The 20,747-nt window shown below is 31.3% G+C and overlaps 6 protein-coding genes across 7 annotated transcripts; 3 read left to right on the plus strand and 3 right to left on the minus strand.

Moving 5' to 3' along the window:
- Positions 1-9: 9 nt before the first annotated feature.
- Positions 10-5,241, minus strand: LOC124490038 (uncharacterized). Its single transcript, XM_075728419.1, has 7 exons — positions 3,812-5,241; positions 3,545-3,751; positions 1,207-1,306; positions 998-1,144; positions 538-935; positions 412-483; positions 10-347 (listed from the first exon to the last, which is right to left on the minus strand). The coding sequence occupies exons 1-7, from the start codon at positions 4,625-4,627 to the stop codon at positions 153-155; spliced, it is 1,935 nt and encodes a 644-aa protein (XP_075584534.1). The 5' UTR covers positions 4,628-5,241; the 3' UTR covers positions 10-152.
- A 919-nt stretch (positions 5,242-6,160) lies between these two features.
- On the minus strand, positions 6,161-15,144 carry LOC124490059 (epoxide hydrolase 4-like). 2 transcript variants are annotated; one of them, XM_075728420.1, is made up of 4 exons: positions 15,051-15,144; positions 14,935-14,995; positions 7,847-7,884; positions 6,161-7,782 (listed from the first exon to the last, which is right to left on the minus strand). In XM_075728420.1, coding segments are annotated over exons 3-4 (1,194 nt in total). In that variant the 5' UTR covers positions 7,849-7,884; positions 14,935-14,995; positions 15,051-15,144; the 3' UTR covers positions 6,161-6,590. The 2 variants fall into 2 exon arrangements, with proteins under 2 accessions (XP_075584535.1, XP_046908490.2); XM_047052534.2 differs by lacking the exons at positions 14,935-14,995; positions 15,051-15,144 and adding an exon at positions 7,946-8,107.
- LOC124499505 (uncharacterized) lies at positions 7,992-10,803 on the minus strand. Its single transcript, XM_047063420.2, has 2 exons — positions 10,239-10,803; positions 7,992-10,169 (listed from the first exon to the last, which is right to left on the minus strand). Exons 1-2 carry the CDS (start codon positions 10,681-10,683, stop codon positions 8,191-8,193), a joined length of 2,424 nt encoding a protein of 807 aa, XP_046919376.2. The 5' UTR covers positions 10,684-10,803; the 3' UTR covers positions 7,992-8,190.
- On the plus strand, positions 10,875-12,748 carry LOC124490011 (protein AAR2 homolog). The gene is made up of 2 exons (XM_047052478.2): positions 10,875-11,259; positions 11,321-12,748. Exons 1-2 carry the CDS (start codon positions 10,875-10,877, stop codon positions 12,130-12,132), a joined length of 1,197 nt encoding a protein of 398 aa, XP_046908434.2. The 3' UTR covers positions 12,133-12,748.
- LOC124489971 (glutamate receptor ionotropic, kainate 2) lies at positions 12,427-17,837 on the plus strand. Its single transcript, XM_047052423.2, has 7 exons — positions 12,427-14,368; positions 14,433-15,196; positions 15,307-15,465; positions 15,528-15,749; positions 15,805-16,008; positions 16,072-17,127; positions 17,203-17,837. Exons 1-7 carry the CDS (start codon positions 14,056-14,058, stop codon positions 17,446-17,448), a joined length of 2,964 nt encoding a protein of 987 aa, XP_046908379.1. The 5' UTR covers positions 12,427-14,055; the 3' UTR covers positions 17,449-17,837.
- Positions 17,838-18,382: 545 nt separating this feature from the next.
- LOC124499506 (uncharacterized) lies at positions 18,383-20,718 on the plus strand. Its single transcript, XM_075728380.1, has 3 exons — positions 18,383-18,451; positions 18,632-18,691; positions 18,754-20,718. The coding sequence occupies exons 1-3, from the start codon at positions 18,383-18,385 to the stop codon at positions 20,275-20,277; spliced, it is 1,653 nt and encodes a 550-aa protein (XP_075584495.1). The 3' UTR covers positions 20,278-20,718.
- Positions 20,719-20,747: the final 29 nt, after the last annotated feature.

A 20,747-nucleotide genomic window follows, 5' to 3' on the forward strand; every position in this document is an offset into this window, starting at 1 on the left:
ATACCATTATTTGATTAATAAAATCAAAAAATTTTATTCAATTTAAATTTTTTTTATACAACAAAAGAGAAAAACATTTACAATTAATTTGATTTATAACAGATTTCGTAATTGATTTTGTGGTTGGATGTAATTATTCATTGTTGTTGTTTTCAACAAAGCGATGAAAATATCTGTATCAGATTATCGAGACCAAATAGATAGCCATCTTCGTGGTTACCCAATTTCCATTGATCACGATGATTGATTTGTAAACCATCTGATAGTGGATATGTTTTAGCGAAATCAATCATCCAAATATTGGCATGCTGTTGATCATGTACAAATAATAAACTTGAGCCAATCATCTGAAGAGAAGAGAGAAAAAATTTCAATTGAAAAAATTTTTTCATTTCAAAATTACTAACTGACCTCGTGTGTTTGAAAAAAATTCGACTGTTCCAGCTGTTTACGAATCAACTTGAGTTTTTCCAAATAGGTAATCTTTGAGAACGGAGAAATTAGCTAAAAAAACACTGAAAATATTTTTCAACTAACCAGATATTCATGTTTATCACCAACAAATTCCAATATTGCTGATCGAACTGCATCGACAGATTTCATACGTTTAAAATCTTTAACCGATGGTGACGTTGTTTTCAAACAATTACAACCGGATTTCATACCATCGATACGAAATCCAAGCGTCGAAGTGGATGATATTGTTTCACGCCATACCATATATCGTGGTTTTGTGATTGCTTTCTGTAATTTTTCCTCGTCACTTGGTTCATCTGGATCAATGGCAACCATTTTTTCATACATATCTTTACGAAGTCTTGGTTTTTCATTTGCTTTGACTAGTTCTTCTTCAAGATAGGTTCGTATTCCCATTTTTATGTCCATCACAGAAGGATTAACAAATGTAGCTAATAGATCTTCTAATTCTAGATAAGCTAAATAGTTAAATTAGAGAATTTTTGAGAAAATGAAATCAAATCCATCTGCATTGACTTACTGTCACCATTAACGATTCGTATATTTTTAAATTCTGGTACCAAAACAGATAATTGTGTATCAGACATTAATTTTTCGAAACAATCAATTTCATTTCCACACAATTTTTTCATTATCGTTCCCTGTATTTGACCGGCAACAAAATTGCCTGGAAAAAAATTGTTAATTTGAAATTACATGTAACCAATAAAAATTGAACACAACACTAACCTTGATGACCGGCTAATTGAATCCATGGATATTTTTTACGTTTATACGTCTGTATAAATGGTGATGTTACCAATGATCGTACTTTTCGCCATTTTGAACTCTATTATTGAAATCAAAATGAAAAAAATGTTAAAATTTTTCAATTCACCACGAATAATAAAAGACACAGACAATCCAAAGAAATGGCAATAGATAAAAATGATGGCCATTTTCATTCGATAAAAACATTGTTTTTGACAAACTGTTTGTGTGGACAAATGGCAATTAGGAACTTTTGAGTTCAAAGCCAAACAGAAATGGCCAAATTGAATGAATCCTGTTTCTCTCACTGTTTATGTTCCTACACTCTATTAAAGTGAGAATATTGATATATAATCTAGGTCAAATGTTAGAGTAAATAAAAAAAATTGTGACCTAAATACAAAAATCAATCACCTTTTTATGACCAATGGAATTTTCGATTCCTGTTGCTGTTGATACTAATAATTCATCGCCCGATGATGATGATGAGAGTGATGAAAATATATAATTCATTGACGAAGATGAATCCAATGAATTATCTGAATAGAAATCATCATCATTATCAACTTTGATATCCTCATGATCATCATCCATATTTGATAATGACAATTTCATATAAAAAAATTGATTCAAATTTTGGAAATCGGATGATGTAAAAAAATGTGAATGAATAAATAAATAGAACAACAGCACACGCACACACAAAGAGAAAAAAATTTCAATGGAATTTTAATTGAAAACACCTGTTGTTGGTGTCACATTGGTCATCCAAATTGATTTAGATCATCTTCAAAGATTTCTCTTTTGGTTGCAGCATCCTGATTTTTAATCAATAATCAATATAAATTGTTTTAATTAATTAATTAATTTAAAAACTGGATAAAAAATTTTTTTTTTGTCTGTTTTTGATTGATTTTGAGTTTTTTTTCTATCAATCAGTGTGTATTTTTCTCGTTTTGTGTGTTGTTCCTCTCCCTCTGCATGTTTTTTTTTCTTGCCTGCTTGTTTTTTGTTGTGTGGTTATTATTGGTAGAAAATCACACACACACACACATAAACAATCAGAAAAAAATTGTACTTTTTTCTGGTCTTCTTCTTTGCGTTTTGTAAATGATGATGATGGTGATGATGATAATGAATGTATGAAAAAACAAAACAAAACAAAACACACTAGCCTGTCGCGCCATACACACACACACACAGGATTTTGGTTTTGGTTGATTGGTTGTCACCAATGACTACACCAATAACTAAACAATGTGGAAGAGCAACCAAAATCATTTGTTTTCGTTTTCATCATCATCAGATATATCAGATAATATACCTTGAGCAAAAAAATAGAAAAAATTCACTTTTTTTGATGGTAAATTCTCATCAAGAAAAAACGACAAAGACAACCTGTGTGTGTGTGTAATGTCCATCTTCATTTTTTCCAGATTATCCCTGGTTTTTTTTTGTTTTTTTTGCTTTGGTCATTTTTCTGGTCAATGTTTGTCCATTTCATTTCATTCAATCAATCGAATCAGTCAAAAAACATAAAATAAAATTGATCGTGTGCTATGTAAAAAGGGGATGTCGACTGTATAACCCAAAACAACAGCAGCAGCAACAACAATATTTCATTGCATAGTCATCAATCACTCAATCAGTCTCAGGAAATTGGATATTCAATCAGAAAAAAAACAACAACAAAAAACATGTATTACACCGGAGAGAAAGAGAGTCAAATGATGATATTGATTATCTAATTGCTCAACACACACACACATCCTGTAATTATAATCAAAAAAAAATTTTTTTTTTCGTTTCAAATTCCATGGATTATTATCATCATTATTTTCATACAAAAATACAAAGAAAATGAATCTCTCTCTCTAACTCTCTCTCAGACAAAAATCCTAATCATTATTTTGATTGAATATTCAAAAGAATAACGGCATTGATCACGGTAATAATTGACAAACATAGCCATTCATTATCAAATAATTTGCATATTGTAAATTTATTAATATGGAAACAAAATTTAAATTTAAACTCAAATTTAATTGATTAAATCATTAAATTTTGTTTCGTCATCGTCGTCTACATCAACTATTCATCAGATAATGATCATATTCACTCATTGACGTCATCATTATTTCATTCAATAATCAATTGAATGAATGAATCAATCAATCAATCAATCGATTCATTACAATTAAATGTGAAAAAAGAGAAAGAAATTGATTCTCGATAATTTTTTCTATATTTGATTGATCAGACAATCATTGAAGCGAAAATGTGAAATACAAAAAAAAATCCTAAATGAATCACATACCTTTTTTGTTACTTTGGCGGTAGTTGTCTCATCCAATGATGATGATGTTTCGATTTGTGTGGAGGATTGAAAGACAGAATCATCATCATCATCATCATCATCGTCGTCTCCCATTGATGATAATGATGATGTTGATGAATAAATGGAACATAATGAATCACGTCGATTATTATTATCTGATGATTCATAATCATTTTCACCGGAATCCTAGAAAAACAAGAATTTCATTAGAATTTTTTTGTATTTTGAAATACAAGAGAAACAAACTGAATCAAATTGTATAATGGAATGTATGTGAATATGATCCATTGATGAATGATCACTAATAACAACACTAGGTGGTGGTGGTGGTGGTTGTTGCTGTTGTAATCGTGATTGTGGTGTAGGTGGTGAAAGAGGCATGATTGGTTGTAAATCGGTGGATATTGTTTTAGTGGTGGAGATGATCGTCGATGGTGATGATGAATCTGATTGAAATTCGGGCTGATGATGATGATGATGTAAATGAGTTGGTGATGATGTTGACATATAACCCGATGTTGTTGATGAACTACCCGAACAACATGATAATTTTCGTTGTCCACTTTCATGTTCATGTTCATGATGACTAGATGATGTGGATAAATTATTCGGTAAATGAATTGAATCATCATTTTGGAATGATGATTTTTGTTTGAAAATCTTAATCTGTTTTTGTTGTTGTTGATTATTTAAAATGGTCACTGGCCATGATGCACGACGTAATTGATCATCGTATGATTGTTGTTGTTGTTGTTGATGAATAATTGAGGTAGCTGTTGTTTTTGTTGTTGGAATAATTAATGATGATGATGATAATGTTGTTGAAGATGTAAACATTGAATAAATTTGATTCGATAATGATAATGGTACTGATCTTGAAATTGGTTCATTTGTTTCAAACCGATCTTGTTTGTTCAAATTATCGCCATCTTCATCGTCGTTTTGGTTTTGGCTGTTGTTATTATTATCACGATTAATTCTACTATTCATAACTACATTAGCTAATAATGATGGTAATGATGATGTTGTGGATGATGATAATGGCAAACATAATAAAGCCATTGGATGATAATATTCAAATGGACTGCACTTTATTTTCCAATTTTCAAATTTCTTTCTGGTTCAAAAAATGGTTCGAAATGATCAGATAATGTTTTTGCACCAATGAAAATTCATTCGAAATGATTCGGCGTCGTTTTGTTTGTTCATTTGTTTGTTCGATCGATGAAACAATATAACAGTAATATTCTCGATCGACAATCAACCGATGATGAATGTGAATCACATCAATCCATTCTCACATTTCATTCGCAAATGTTTTTTGCGTGTGTGTGTGTGTGTGTGCATCACCATACAATATACAAAGTCAAAGAAAAAATTATGTTTCAAACTTGAAAAAAAACTTTGAATTGACCGATCGATCTACAACCAACAATAGTATTGCTGCCACTACTATCACTTTTACCACTGCCGCAACGATGACGTAGTCATTCTCATTTTGAATGGGAAGGGGAGGAAGGATTGAAAAAAATCAAATCGCGCAATTTTCTCTTTTTTTTTGTTGATTGACCATTTTTTGTGACGATATTTTGATACGCGAGATTTTGTGTGTATGTGTGTGAGTGTTTGATTCTAAATTCGATTCGATTCAATCAGAAGACCACACACACACATCAGATACAAACACGCAACAAGTAGCAAAAAATTGGATGACGTTTGTTTGTTGTTTGTAACAATTTTTTTTTATTTTTGTGTAAATACAACACAACAACAACTAGATAACATTTACAGCAAACAAAACAAATATACTATATCATTTCACGCTACCGCTACCGCCACCATCACTTGTTGTTCAATTGTGATGATCGTAATTGATAATTGGCAATAACAACAACAACAACATTAATTCAACGACGACCCAATAAATAAATTGGAAAAATAAATAAAAAAAATCGATTGATAAAATCATCCTATTGATAGATATGATAATGAATTTTTTTCTTTTGGTTTTTTATGATTTACGATTCTCAACAGAATAGTAGTAGAAGCCGCAACAAGTTTGGCAACAGCAACAGGTTGATTATAAGAAAGAAAAACATTTTTACTATAATGGACAACAACTGCTACAAAAAAAAGGGGAATCATCATGAATGAATGATGATCGTACGTTCCAATGACGATTCATTCACAATGATAATGATGACGCAAATAAAAATGACAAGGAAATAATAATAAAAGTGCCTGTTGCTTTGCTTGTATACAGCACACATATTTTTTTGGTTTTTCAAAAAAAAAATCAAGTTTTTTGCGCGTTTTATTTCTTTCAAAAATGTCTCTGTGTGTGTGACGATGAATATCTTGAGAAAAAAAATAAAATTCTTTTGAAAATAGAAAAATTTGATAAATTTGGATACACATGCACACACACACACACACATAAACAGGTGGTGCTATACATGTACAGGTGGTATCATAATCATCATCATCATTACCATTAACAAAAAAAAATGAACAAAAATTGTCAAAATTGGTAATGATGTCTAATAATAGCAACCACATACACCAACACAAGCATAAGTATAACATCACTATGGATTTTCGTTTTTGTTGAACAGAAGCAAAATATTTTATTTTATCGAAAAATAGCATGTTTGACGTCATGATCATTGATGATGATGATGATAATTGTTAAAAAATAATTGAAACAACAAGGAAATGGTAGGGGAAAAATCTACTTCTTTGGTTTTTTCTTCTGTTTTTTTTTTTGTTTTCTTCATCATTATAACCACCACCGGATAGCAACGCACAAATCATCATCATTTTCATGAAAAATGTATGTGTGTGTGAACGTGACCAGATGAACGTTTTCAAACAAACAAAAAAAAATTTTTTTTTTTAGTGTAAAAATGATACTACCACATTTACAACAGGATGGCTGATGATGATCTATTCATCTAGTATGTAGTTGACATTGGTAGGTTAATGATAATAATGAAAAAGAGAAAAAAAATGAAAATAAACTTTACTAACTACCACTGTTATTTTTTCCACCACCACCACCATCATTAACATGTTCATGCGGTGGTAATGCATTGCTTAGAAATTGACGAATAATTTGATTAATTTCACGTGGTTTTTCAAAATGTATCCAATGTGATCCATTATTGATGAATTTTATAATGGATTTTCGACATAACATTGCCGATTCACGAACTAAACTTGGAATCATACATTGTACATCGGTTGTTGCGGTGGTGTTCGTAATGTTGATGGCATTTTGATCGCTCCATATAATCAATGTTGTTGTGTCGATTAAACTTGATTCAAACGATCGTTTAGCTTGATTTAAACGTTTCAATAAATCATGGTGACCATAACCACGAATAAATGCACGATAATAATTAATTGGACATTGACAATCCAAGAATGTTTGAAAATAATATTTATAAACATCCAACTCTTGTTCATCGCGAATAAAAGGACCAAACATTTTCTCAAATATTTTCATATCATTACAACGAAACATTAATTCTGGTAACCATGGTAATTGAAAAAAGAATATAAACCATGACTGTAAGAATTGTTGCCAATCATTTTGAATATGTCGAATAAATATAGCTGGATGGCTAGCATTCATGATGATTAATTTATCAATTAATTCAGGATATAACATTGTAAAATACCAAGCGATTAGGCCACCCCAATCATGTCCAATCATAATGATTTTTCGATCCATATGTCTTGATGATTTCGTTGTATGTTGAATCAATTCATAATAATCATCAATCAGCGTTGTTATACTATATGCTGATAGATTCGACGGTTTATCTGAATCACCATAACCACGTAGACTAATGGCAATTGTACGATAATCTTTACGAAATTCTTGTAATTGATAACGCCAACTAAACCAACATTCAGGAAACCCGTGTAGAAAAAATATAATCGGACGATCTATATCGCCACTATCAACATAATGTATTCGTACATCATCCTTAACTTTATAATAACAATGTTCACCATAAATTGGATCATCAATAATCGTGGGTCTATTATGTCGAATGTTTATTTGTTGAAAAAATTTTTTTGGCCCATCATTCATAAAATGATTGAATAAACGAAACGCAACAAGTGATCCATATATGATAGCCAATATAAACGATACGATAGTCGCTCTAAATGATCCAAATGGAAATAAAAATAATGGTGTAAAAACCCTAAATGATGGAAAAAACAAAATAATGGTAAAAACTTCTGTCAACAACAACATATGATACTTACATGATGAGTGAATGATGATGATGATGATTCGGATTTTTCTGTTCAAAATCAAAATAAAAATCAACTTGAAACTTGGTAAACAAAATCAAGGCTAATCACATATTGCATATCAGCGACAACTGATTGATTTGATAAACCATTTTCATCAACAAAAATGCAAAAATCTTTTGAATTTTAATTTTGTAGAAACTAAAAATAAAAATAAATTCATTAGATCACAGAAAATTCTAAGCAATCAGGTCAAAATATTATATTCAGATTTTTCAGCCTTTGATAAAATCTTTTGATTTGTACTAAAAAATTTTTTCGTTTGGTTTTCTTGAGAATAATGCTAAATACACTGGTTATTCTACTTGTTTTTGTTTTTGTGAAATTTTTTTCCGTATGGTATTCAATCGTGATTGTTTGATATGTTGTTGTTCTACATCTGTTGTCGTTTTCATCATCATCGTTGCTGTCGTCATAGTCATTTTTTTAAAATTGTCAGGTTGTTGTTGTTGTTGTTTATCAATTTTTTGTGATTTATAATCTTTTTCTTTTGATGATGATGATAATTTTTTTGAAATTTCTGTACAACAAATTGAGTCAAATAATTGTTCATCAGTTTTTGATGATTGTTGTTCTTCTTGTTGAAAAATACATCTGATCATTGAATAATTAACACGATGATAGTGATGAAAACATTCATATGAACAAAATTGCCATAATGAACCACGCATTTTAAGAAATTTTTGTGAACATTTCAGACATTTTTCATCGATAATATCACGCTCAAATCTAGTATCACATGTATATTTCCGAAAACGAATCGGTAATGGATGGAATGTTGAGATTGATTTTAATTTTTTCATTCGAATAAAACATTTCAATGAACAATAATGTTTAATTTCCAGTGGTGATGATTTACATTCAGCATTGAATTGCATTATCGATATCATATCTGAATGTGATTTGGATGCCAGTGAACATTGTTCACAATCGACATTAAATCCATAATCATGACGAAATTTTTGATAACACCTTGGTGAACACACAGGATACCAAGTCCATAAACAACGTATTAAATAATAACGAAATTGATCATCATAATTGCCGTGATCAATAGTGATACGACGATAACAAACGGAACAATCATAATGATTTTGTCGAGCCATTTGTTTTTGTTTGAAATAAAATAATTTACAATATTTTGTACAGAATACTAGGTTTTGTTTATCAAAAAATTGATCATCTGGATATGAAATATCGATAGTTAATTCTTGAAAACATGTTGTACATTTAGGTGGATGTTCAGTGGATTTACCACTCCATGATCGTATACTGATTTCATTTTGATGTTTGTGACAAAAATACAAGGTTCTAGTTTCATTATTTGAGTATTTCATTCGTAATGATTTGATTGTATCGCCTAAATCTTCCAATAATTCAATCTGGCATATATGACATCGACGATTTGATTCAAGATATCGTTGATAATGTTGTTGATTATGAAATGTTTCCAGATAATCTTGACCTAAATCTTCAGGATGATAAAATGTCAGTGTATAGCTACAGGTTTGCCAATCTAATGGTGAATCCTTTAAAAGTGTTGTGGCCGGGTCAGATTGGCGATAACAAAATGTACATCGGCCATTATTTCGAACATTGGCAGTCAAACATCGGATTGAACAAAAATCTTTGAATTGAAATTGAAAAAATTCTTGCTGCGTTTGACCGAATCGATAATAGTATTTACATGTCCAACATTTAAAAATGAAACGATATTTAGATGGAACGATTCGAGGATTTTCTTCCTTTACACCCAACACTTGATATTGAAAATCTTTTAATGACATGGCTGACTCAAGAAGTGGATCTAATGTAAGGGCAGCATTACGAAATTTATTAGTTTTAGCTGAATCTATTGATTGAACGATTGAATCAAATTCATCATCTATTGCTTGATTCACTTCGTCATCGTCATCGTCATCATCATCATCCATATCTTGATCATCATCTTCTGATTTCAAATTTTTCATTTGATGATACTCCAACATAGCGAACATGGCTTCTTGGTATTCATGAATAAATTTTGCCTTATTTATATTTGCCGATCCATATGCTGCGTTGAGAATTTTGGGTCCAATTTTTTTGAAAAATGTATACAATTTTGGTTTTTGTTCAAAATCCTCAAACATTTCTTGTAATGATACATTTTCCATTCGATGTATGAAACGAAAATAATTTGGATTTATAGCCGTATAGCTAAAACCACACGGTATTTTGAGATATTCAAAAATGATCAATGATGGAATCCCAGTTGTAATTTTCGAATCTTTATCATCTAAAAATTTGTTTAAAAAATTCAGTTAATAATGAGAAACAAAAATTCATTCAAACAATAGAACATTACCATCTGATTTTTCAATTTTACAACCAGAGGAAATTTCGTGAAGCAGTTTTTCTCGAATAATGTTTTTCGACTTGGAAAAATCTTTGCCAATTTTATCGGCAACAGAATCAATTTTACGTTTACGTACTTTTTCACTTTGTATACGTTCTTTTAATCGATCAAATAATAATTGAAATTCATAATCTGGATAATATTCATCATTGTCATTATTTTCGATGATCAACAATTTTTCATCATCATCATCAGTGTTTATTGTTGCCAAATCTGAACGAGAATCATCTTCATTTTCAGTCGTAGTAATCACATCAATTTCATTGCTAATTACAAGACCATAATCATTGGATGGTGTAAATGAGTGTTTATGGAATTTTTTCCTGGACAATGATCCACTACGAACCGATGAAGAAGCGGAAGAAGTTTTTTGGCGAATTTTAGATTTGATCATTTTTGCATTTTGAATCAGGAAAAAAAATTAAATGTGCCCAAAAAAAAGAATCTGAGCGAGGGAAAAAAATTCTTCTGGTTTATACGTTGTAAGTTACAGTAGGTGATGAGTGAAAAACATTCTATAAACAACATTCTCATATCGTAATCAGTTCTTGAATAAAAATTCTGACAAAAAAATCAATAAACAAAATGGATATAAAAATTCCATCCGATAATGATTTCGATCAGAAAACAGCACGTTATCTACTGGAAAAATGTGCCACATTAATTGTGGAAAATTTTCCCGAAGGATCCGAATTTGGTATCGATCTATCGATTAATTATACTGGAAAAAATTTTATCGGATTAAAAATGATACCACCAGGATTGCATTTCATACAATTCAGTTTGGTCAGCCATAAAACTCAATCGGTTGCACCGAGAATCGGATTTTTTCATTGTTTTAAATCCGGAGAATTCTATTGTACACGATGGAACGCGAAGGAAGAAGATATCGATTTCAATGTTCATTCGAGTGAACAAATCGAACGATTTCGTGAAAATTTCCTACGCGGTTATCTTGATAATCAACTTGGTTGGTATAAATTGAATTTTTTTTAATTTTTAAAATCTTGTTTTGTTTATCTACCAATTAGGACCATATCAATTTGATTCATATCAAACATGGGTTACGCTGACCGATTATATTACAGAGACTTTATTTCAAAAAATGAATCCTGAATGTGGAAAAATTTATTCTGCTTCCAATTTAGTATATAAAACCAACGATAATCCTGAATCGAATGATTCTTCTAATGTTAATAAAAAACATTGTCATCGTGTCGATGATCAAGGTCTGCCGGATATGATTATTGCGCCAGAAAATGCCATTAAATTTCCATCCACACCAATTCCCAAACATTTCCTTTATCCGCAAGGATCCAAACCGGATGAAATTACACAACATTCAATAGATTCGTCATATACATTAGAATATTTGATTCATGAGAAACATCAAGACTGTCAATTTGAGTTATTGGGTGAATTGCAATTTGCATTCATTATTTTTCTTCTTGGTCACCAATTTGAATCATTTGAACATTGGGAACATATGATACGTGTGATATGTTCATGTCGACGAACATTATTGGAAAGGCCAGAATTTTTTCTCGCCTTTATACGAGTATTTCATTTTCAATTAAAACAAACTGATCAGGCAATATTTGCCGATATCGTTGATAATGAAAATCGTGTTTATCATTGGATTCGAACATTTTTTTTGAATATTCGATCCACAACGACACGATCAGATCTAATGAATAGAGCAGATAAATTTCGTTATTTTCTATCAAAAACATTCGGATGGAATTTTGGTAATCTAGATCAACAACGACAACAACAACAACAAGATGATGATGATGATGAAAATGTTCCTGAAGATGAAAAACCTGTAATTGTAATGATGTAAAATAATTCTAATGTATTCTATGGGAAAAAAAGAATTAAAATATTCAAATATCGTCCCCATTTGAGAAAAATCCAACCCCAATCATATTATTACATGACACAATATCATTTTGTAAAAACATTCTCCTTTTTTTCCAACAAAATCTTGCTATCACTACATTTGCATAACATGTAATTTTTTCTTTCTACATCATTATCATCACCAATCTCTAGCGAAAAAAAAATTCAGCTCGACTTTCTTACAAGAGAAAAAAAAACATCACCATTAAAAATGTACAATGATGATGATGATGATGATAAATGGATGTGCATCATGATCAAGAGCTACATAGAATTTATTTTTTTTTGCTATTGTTTTTTGCTTCCAAATCCTGTATTCTGTATATGAATCATAAACACAGAATATGATGAATGCCTTTGACTGCTGTACTGTACTTCCTTTTGAACTATTATTCTTCCGTATAAATTTTATCTTCATTGAGAAAAAGAATTTTGTTGTTGTTAAAATGCACAATTTATAAACCAAAATGTATTATATGTACAAATGTTTCTTCATATATGAAACCAGATCGTTTGTTGTTGTAACCGTGTATAATCTCATAAAGTTATTTCGTTCATTTTTTTCTTTGTTCATTTGAAATAATGGAACCACACACACACACACACACACACACACACATCATCGTTTCTTCATATTAGAATACTCTGTGTGGGAAGCAAAAAGTAGCAGCGTAAATTAATGACCATATAAAAAAACCATTTTCTTTTTCACTTTCTTCACCAGAAAAAAAATGAATGGTCTAATCAATAATGATGTCGATGTTCTATAGTTGTCGTTGTTGTTGTTGTATCAAAATGGGATGCTTGCGCTTGGCTGCTTCTTCTTTGGGTTTCATCAACATTATCGAGGCAGAGAAAAAATTCGGTCCAAAGGCGGTACCCAAGATGATGATTTCGATGTTCATCATGCGCATGATGCAAATTACTTCATTCAAAACATAAAAGAACAGAATAATCCCAGAATTTGATATTATTCCAAGGATCCTGGAACATCATCAAAGCATCACAGCAGAAAGAGAACAAATTTAGAGAAGAGAAAAAACTACAACTTTTTTCTTCTTCTTTTCTTCATTTGAAACTTTTTGTATATAGCCACGTGTGTTTGAGTTTTTCATTTTCATTCATTTTCTAGAAGTTATTATTGTTTGTTGTGTCAAATCTTCTGTATCATCATCATCATCATCACAATAATGATGTTCGAACAAAACTCAATTTTCAATTTTCATTGTGAAAAAATCGATGTCATTCATGGTCCAATGAGGCTGTGTTGTTGATGTTGATGAGTGAGATATTTTTTCCCAATTGTTCATCATCATCATCATGTTTCTTCATCATAATCTTTTCATCATTCAATTGTTGAAGGGAAAGTAAAATTTTCATTTGATTTCTGCGCGGACATTACATTATATCATACCAGCCATCCATCCAATCACCTTTCCAATTCCATCCATCCATCCGATTCAATTCATTCATCTATCCATCCAATACAATAAAAGTGATGATGATTATACAAGAAAAGTCGTCTATATAATTGCAAAAAATCCAGAAACAAACACATAGAGACATTTGATCGATTGACTCGTGTATCGTGGCCCAAATTTTGTTGATGTTAAATGTTCAATTTGGACTGTGTGCGAATCTGTGTGTAGATAACAAATACGTGCAATGAATTACTAAAGATAAAAAATTTTCCAAAGAATTTCCAACGATTATACACAAAATAAAAAATGCAGAAATTTCGAATCTTTCACATTTCAAAGAAAAATGTTTTTCTTTAGCTGTTGCTGTTATTAGTTGACAAATCAAAGTTTCATTTTCATCTTTAGTTGTTGTTCAATAATTTTCATTTTCATATTCAACGGCGATGATGATGGCTGATGAGTCACCGTTGTTGATGATGAATAAAGTTCGTTCAATCTGTCCATCCATTTTTCGACTCTTATTATTACAATTAATTATAATCGGTTATCAACGACAACATAATCATGTTTATGGCCTATTACCAAATGTAGTGAAAATTGGTGGATTATTTGAAAATGGTGATGAATTGGTTGAAATGGCATTCCGGGATGCTGTTGCAAGAATCAATTCCGATGAAACACTGTTGCCACAAACACGTATTGAACCAATTATTGAAAGATTAGAACCCTGTGATAGTTTTCAAGCTTCCAAACGAGGTATTTGATTATTATTGATTGATTGATTGACGATGTTGATAGATGAAAAAATTTTCCATTTTAGTTTGCAGTCTTTTACGTCAAGGTGTTGCAACAATATTTGGACCACAATCAGTGGAAACCACGGCACATGTACAATCAACATGCGATGTATTACATATGCCACATATGGAAACAACACAATGGAATTTCAAGTTCGATGATCCACCATTTCATCATTCGGTGAATCTTTTTCCACATCCAATCGGTCTGGGCAATGCATTTCGTGATCTAATAACGTTGAAAAATTGGAAAAGTTTCGCAATACTTTATGAAGAGAATGAAGCATTAGTACGTATGCAAGAAATACTTAAAGATCCGGCATTGAATGAAAAACGCATCGTCGTTCGGCAATTTCCTTCGGATGAATATCGTACAACATTTAAAGAATTACATAAATTAGCTATTCGTAATATAATCGTTGATGTACCACATGAACATATTTTAACCGTACTTAAACATGCTCAACAAGTCGATATGCTGTCTGCCTATCATAATTATTTTTTCATATCATTAGATGTACATACCGTTGATTTAGAAGAATTTCAATATAGTGGCTTAAATATTTCTGGTTTTAGTTTAGTTGATCTGACATCGAAAGAAGTTACAGAAATTGTTCATAAATTTCAACAACAACACTTACAAGATGGTATTCTTGATGATGTTACTGCCAATACTCGTTATCATTGGAATTCATTGGACACAAATATGATTAATATTGGACAACAACAACAACAACAAACGATTGATAACACGATTTATAGGATGGTTTCATCAAATAATTTCACTGTAAGTAATTGAATAATGTTTTTGGCAGAAAAAAATGATTCGATTCGAATAAAACAAAAACTCTATATCTACTCTATCTCTACCTCTATATCTCTTATGGATTGAAATAGACGGAAATTGCTCTTGTTTATGATGCTGTTCGATTATTCGCTCAAACATTATATGAAATCGATAAAAATGGACAACATTTTCAACAACCCGAAGATATTTCATGTGAAAATGAAAAAGTTTGGAAATTCGGTACCGTTATGTCTAATTATATGCGTAATGTATGCATCAGTTTTTTATCGGAGAAAAAAAAACATTAATTTTCTGTCTATTTCGAATTTAGATTCAAATGGATGGTATTACTGGACCGATAAAATTCGATTCAACTGGATCACGATCAGAATTCAAACTTCAATTACTGGAATTGACAAGAGAAGGTTTGAAACATGTCGGCGATTGGCAACCACAAGAAAAGATTACATTTATGAGTAATTATACAAAAGCAATGACGGAGATTTATCGTGAATCATTACGAAATAAAACATTGACCATTGTTACCATTGGGGTATGTGTTATCAATCAATCAATCATGTATCAATTCAATCAATCATTCAATATAGGGTGAACCATACTGTATGGAAGTGGATGATGCTGAAAATCGTACTGGTAATGATCGTTTCGAAGGTTATTCCGTTGATCTTATAAAAGAAATTGCTGATTTATTGGAATTTAAATATACGATAAAATTGGTCGAAGATGGTGTTTATGGGAAACGTAATGAACGTGGTGAATGGAATGGAATGATTCGTGAATTGATTGAAGGAGTGAGTGCCGTAAATCAGTAAAATGATTGATGAGAAAATTGAATTTCATTTTCTTGATTATAGAAAGCAGATATGGCTATCGCTGATTTAACCATAACATATGAACGTGAAGCTGCCGTCGATTTCACTATGCCATTCATGTCATTGGGTATTGGAATACTTTACAAGCGGCAGAAAAAAGAACCACCAACATTGTTTTCATTCATGTCACCATTAGCAATGGATGTTTGGGTCTATTTGATGACATCATTTTTGGGTGTTACATTATTCTTATTTTTTGTTGCTCGTTTCTCTCCATATGAATGGGTTAATCCACATCCATGTAACAAAGATCCAATTGAATTGAAAAATAATTTTTCAATGAAAAATACATTATGGTTCACTATTGGTTGCCTAATGCAACAAGGATGCGATATAATGCCACGTTCATTATCGACACGTGTATTAGCGGCAAGTTGGTGGTTTTTTATCCTAATCCTAGTATCATCTTATACGGCTAATTTAGCTGCCTTTTTAACCGTTGAACGTATGGTTAATCCAATTGAATCGGCGGAAGATTTATCGAAACAAACCAAAATTCCTTATGGTTGCCTTAAATCTGGTTCAACGGAAGCATTTTTTCGTAGTTCAAATTTTTCAACTTATGCACGTATGTGGAGTTTTATGGAATCCTATAGGCCATCTGTATTCGTTGAATCAAATAAAAAAGGTGTAGATCGTGTGGAAAAAGGAAATTATGCTTTTCTGATGGAATCTACAACCATCGAATACATCGTGGAACGTAAATGTGACCTATTTCAGGTTGGTTCATTACTTGATTCCAAAGGATATGGTATTGCAACACCACCAGATTCACCGTATCGATCAATTGTGTCGGATGCAATTCTCAAACTACAAGAAGAAGGTAAATTATTAATGTTAAAAAATCGTTGGTGGTCCGGAAAAGGAAAATGTGGTGGACAAAAAGAAACACAAAAAGTTTCGGTATCAGCATCTGAATTGGGTTTGGCTAATGTAGGTGGTGTTTTTGTCGTCTTGGCTGCCGGTTCTATAATTGCTATTATTATTTGTATTGGTGAATTTATCTGGAAAATGGGTAATATTCCACGTTCAGAAAGGGTAAGTTTGATTTGATTTTTTTGTTGTCACACCATTTTTATTCTTCTGTCTTTCACGTCAAAATCAATTATATAGGAACATATTGGAATTGAATTGTTGAGAGAAATCAAATATGTTATCTGCTGTTATGGTAATACACGTCCAATACGTAAAGTCTATGATTGGGATCCAACACGTAGTCTTATTATTGAACCAACATTAACAGGTGGTGCACATAATATTGGCGGTATTGGTGATACTGGCATTGCACATCCTGGTCAAAGACAATATAGTTTTCCTGTAGATGATGAAAAAAATGAATATCTTTTTGGCACAAAATGATAACAATCAATTGAGAATACACAATCTTTTTAGGACTATTAGACTACTACTCCTCAAATTAAATCAATTTTTTCTCATTTATTCACCGATCATAATTAACCACTTTTGCTTCCTCTGTGTGTCATCTGTGTCTCTGTATTATTAATTCAATCAATGTTCTTTTTTTTTTATTCGGGCAAACACAAACACACTTAAACATCCCATAACGAAAAAAAAACTTAGAATCAAATTCAAAAAAGGCCTTGGATCCATCACGTATCACAAAATACAAAACATACACATTTTCATTATAGTTCAAATTTCATGCACACAAACACCGGGTTTTTGTCTTTGTCTATCATTAATTTTGTTGTTTATAAATAAATTATTGGAAGTTTTAAATGAAAAAATGTTTTTGTTGTTGATGTAAAACATCTGTTTTTTTTTGGTCAATGATGATGATGTGGGGGCGTTTACACTCAGAAAAAATCGGTCAAAATCTGCCCCCAAGTTTTTATTTTTTTAAAATGTTAGTTATGTCCATTGATGATTCTCGAGATGGTTTTTAGTTCATTCGGTCCACCCACTTCCGGTAAAATCGCAAAAAACAACGCGAATCCAGATCTCATAATATTTTAATCATTCAATGACCATCAGTTAATTGGCAACGATGATTTTATCAACAATTTTACTATTATCAACCATCTCGATACTGTCGACATGTATTGATACAACAGATGGCAATCGATGATGATCTTGTTGCGCATCTGTTGTATGATGATATCCTGTAACTTTGGATTTACACAAACGGCAGAATTCCTCAGCCTCGGTTTGCGATTCTGCCGCGAATATATTGGTTCAATCTCGTGCTCGATGTTTAAATTGTTTTTTGATATGAAATTCGAGATCAGATGGTTGAAAGACCAAATCATACTTAGTAACTGTTCTTTTTTCGATGGATTTACAACCATTAATTGTTAGACAACGACGATTAATATGGCGTAAACAATTACATTTTGATGATGTAAAAAATTGGCAACCAATAAAATCCTTCAACGATGTATCAGGATGTTTTTAGTTCAGACTATCATCGATTGCCATTGCAATATGCACAATATCATAGACTTACATAATGAACACCATAGACTTACGTGGCGACATCATAAACACTTGCGTTGTGGATATCACATGATGAACTCCATAGAAATTATGCCGTTCCACCAAATATTTTTTTTTGAATCAACGTCTAGTTGTCACTGAGCTGGTAATCATTTTAAATCGGTGATAAAATTTTTTTTCAAATTTCTAATTCTCTCTCTCTCTTAGATTCTTCCAGAAAATGGTGAATTAATCATTTCAAAAGATGGCGGTATAGTAGAATTTTCTGCTGATCATGATGAACAATCAATTGATGATGAGGATGAGGACGATATTGATTCCGATTCAAAATGTCGATCAAACGATCCAATGGATACATTATATTTCAGTCCATCATTAGAATATCAACAAACAAATTCATGGTTTAATCCAGATAATTGGCATGTAACATTTGTTTCAGATTCAACAATGAATAATCCTCCAATAACAACAACAACAACTGGTGGTTATCGTCAAATATCAACATATGCAACATTTCATTATCAACAAACCGATATCGGGCGAATGATAATACCAGATTCAGAACGTATACCATGTCATCAGGATTTTGTAGATTTTCCAACAAATGGTACATGGAAAGTTCAAATTGGCCAGAAAAGTCATCTGATACCATCATTAGGACGATTGATGATTGGAACACGATTTCCTTTATTTCAAACGGAAAAATTGCAAAAATTTTTTCAATCATTTATTGGACAAATGTTATTTACAATACAAGATTATAATCATATGGAAATTGAATCATCAACCAACGAATGTCGTAATGCTGATGAATGCCATTGTGGTAATGATCAACCAAAAATAATGCAAGAAATATGTAAATATCGTAACTGTCCCAAGCAGTTAAAATGTCATGATCCAATCCAGGCACCAGGATTTTGTTGTCCAATATGTGCTACAAGCATATTGATACGATTGAAAAAACAAAGAAAAAATTCTGGGAATTCGCCAAATACCGAATGGTTTGTTTATCGTACGATTGGTCGACATTTGGATAAATTATATCAACGTAAAGAATCTTTGACGGAAATTAAAAAGAATGTTAATCTTTACATTCATTGGCTTTATGATAATAGTATCCATGTCATCATATCACCAATGTTAGTGGGTAAAAAACAACGACGAACCAATCCATTAATTGATTCCGATGAAAATGGTCGAAAATTGCTGGAAAAATTGTCCAATGATGAATTATTATCAAAATTAACGAAAATCACATATCGTTCAAGCCGGGATTGGATCCAAGATTCTCAGTTATTCAATTCATTTATATTGGCCATATTCATGTTGATTTTATTGATTGGATTTTTTGGTTTTCTCGCCATTTATAATTACATTCAACGGAATCGTATGGATCCAGCTTTTACATTTGTACGTTTTCGTTCGGCTGCTAGTGATGTTGAAATGGAATTAGATAATCCTGGTCTTTCGGATTGTCCCAATGGATCCTCGTCATCCCCACCAGCACCATCATCATCATTATCGGCGAGGAATTTTCCAAATTTACGAAATATAATACAGAAAATGACTACCGATATTGTAACATGGACTACACGACAACAGCAGCAGCAACAACAACAACAACCTAGATCAATGCGTTTACGAAACGAAAATGATGAACAACAAAGAGAATTTGAAAATCCTGTATTTAAACTTACAGCAACAACAACAACAACAACAACAGTAGAATAATAAATTATGGAATTATCTTTTTTTTCAAAAACAAAACAACAACAAAAAAAAATTCGAGAGGCTATATAGATCCGATTTTCAAAAAAAAAAAAAAAAAAAAAAAAAAATTCTGTTCATTCAAAAAACGACAAAGTAGAAAAGAAGAATAAAACAAAAGTTTCTTTTTTTGTTTTTTGAAAATAATTCTTATGAATAAAGCTTATGTGTGTATTCAAGGACTTTTTTCTACAAAGTCTCTGTTATATTTATGATTTTTTCTTGTGAATGAAATCACACACAGTATTGATGTGATGAAACAGTACAATTATCGACCGAATGTACCAAAACCGAAAATCGATCCAAACCGAAAAAAAACTGGGTCAAATTTCCTATCCAATTTCCAAATATAAACTCTCTAATAGCACACGTCTTTGACGTCACCTGTTTCACCACCACCACCACCTACCATCAAGAAAGAAAAAATTCAAAAA

The sequence above is a fragment of the Dermatophagoides farinae genome, chromosome 2 (assembly GCF_024713945.1).
Source record: "Dermatophagoides farinae isolate YC_2012a chromosome 2, ASM2471394v1, whole genome shotgun sequence".
Lineage (NCBI taxonomy): Eukaryota > Metazoa > Arthropoda > Arachnida > Sarcoptiformes > Pyroglyphidae > Dermatophagoides > Dermatophagoides farinae.

What these genes read in the sequence shown, in the direction of transcription:
- LOC124490038 (XM_075728419.1), bottom strand. Translation starts at nt 4,627, where the DNA reads ATGGCTTTATTATGTTTGCCATTATCATCATCCACAACATCATCATTA. An exon ending in CCATTATACAATTTGATTCA is followed by an intron (nt 3,752 to 3,811) that starts GTTTGTTTCTCT and finishes TTGTTTTTCTAG; the next exon opens with GATTCCGGTGAAAATGATTA. An exon ending in CCGCCAAAGTAACAAAAAAG is followed by an intron (nt 1,307 to 3,544) that starts GTATGTGATTCA and finishes TTTCAATAATAG; the next exon opens with AGTTCAAAATGGCGAAAAGT.
- LOC124490059 (XM_047052534.2), bottom strand. An exon ending in CATCATCATTCACTCATCAT is followed by an intron (nt 7,783 to 7,846) that starts GTAAGTATCATA and finishes TCCATCATTTAG; the next exon opens with GGTTTTTACACCATTATTTT.
- LOC124499505 (XM_047063420.2), bottom strand. Translation starts at nt 10,683, where the DNA reads ATGATCAAATCTAAAATTCGCCAAAAAACTTCTTCCGCTTCTTCATCG. An exon ending in TAAAATTGAAAAATCAGATG is followed by an intron (nt 10,170 to 10,238) that starts GTAATGTTCTAT and finishes ACAAATTTTTAG; the next exon opens with ATGATAAAGATTCGAAAATT.
- LOC124490011 (XM_047052478.2), top strand. Translation starts at nt 10,875, where the DNA reads ATGGATATAAAAATTCCATCCGATAATGATTTCGATCAGAAAACAGCA. An exon ending in TTATCTTGATAATCAACTTG is followed by an intron (nt 11,260 to 11,320) that starts GTTGGTATAAAT and finishes TCTACCAATTAG; the next exon opens with GACCATATCAATTTGATTCA.
- LOC124489971 (XM_047052423.2), top strand. Translation starts at nt 14,056, where the DNA reads ATGATGATGGCTGATGAGTCACCGTTGTTGATGATGAATAAAGTTCGT. An exon ending in TTTCATCAAATAATTTCACT is followed by an intron (nt 15,197 to 15,306) that starts GTAAGTAATTGA and finishes GGATTGAAATAG; the next exon opens with ACGGAAATTGCTCTTGTTTA. An exon ending in ATATTCCACGTTCAGAAAGG is followed by an intron (nt 17,128 to 17,202) that starts GTAAGTTTGATT and finishes TCAATTATATAG; the next exon opens with GAACATATTGGAATTGAATT.
- LOC124499506 (XM_075728380.1), top strand. Translation starts at nt 18,383, where the DNA reads ATGGATTTACAACCATTAATTGTTAGACAACGACGATTAATATGGCGT. An exon ending in AACAATTACATTTTGATGAT is followed by an intron (nt 18,452 to 18,631) that starts GTAAAAAATTGG and finishes TGAACTCCATAG; the next exon opens with AAATTATGCCGTTCCACCAA. An exon ending in GTCTAGTTGTCACTGAGCTG is followed by an intron (nt 18,692 to 18,753) that starts GTAATCATTTTA and finishes TCTCTCTCTTAG; the next exon opens with ATTCTTCCAGAAAATGGTGA.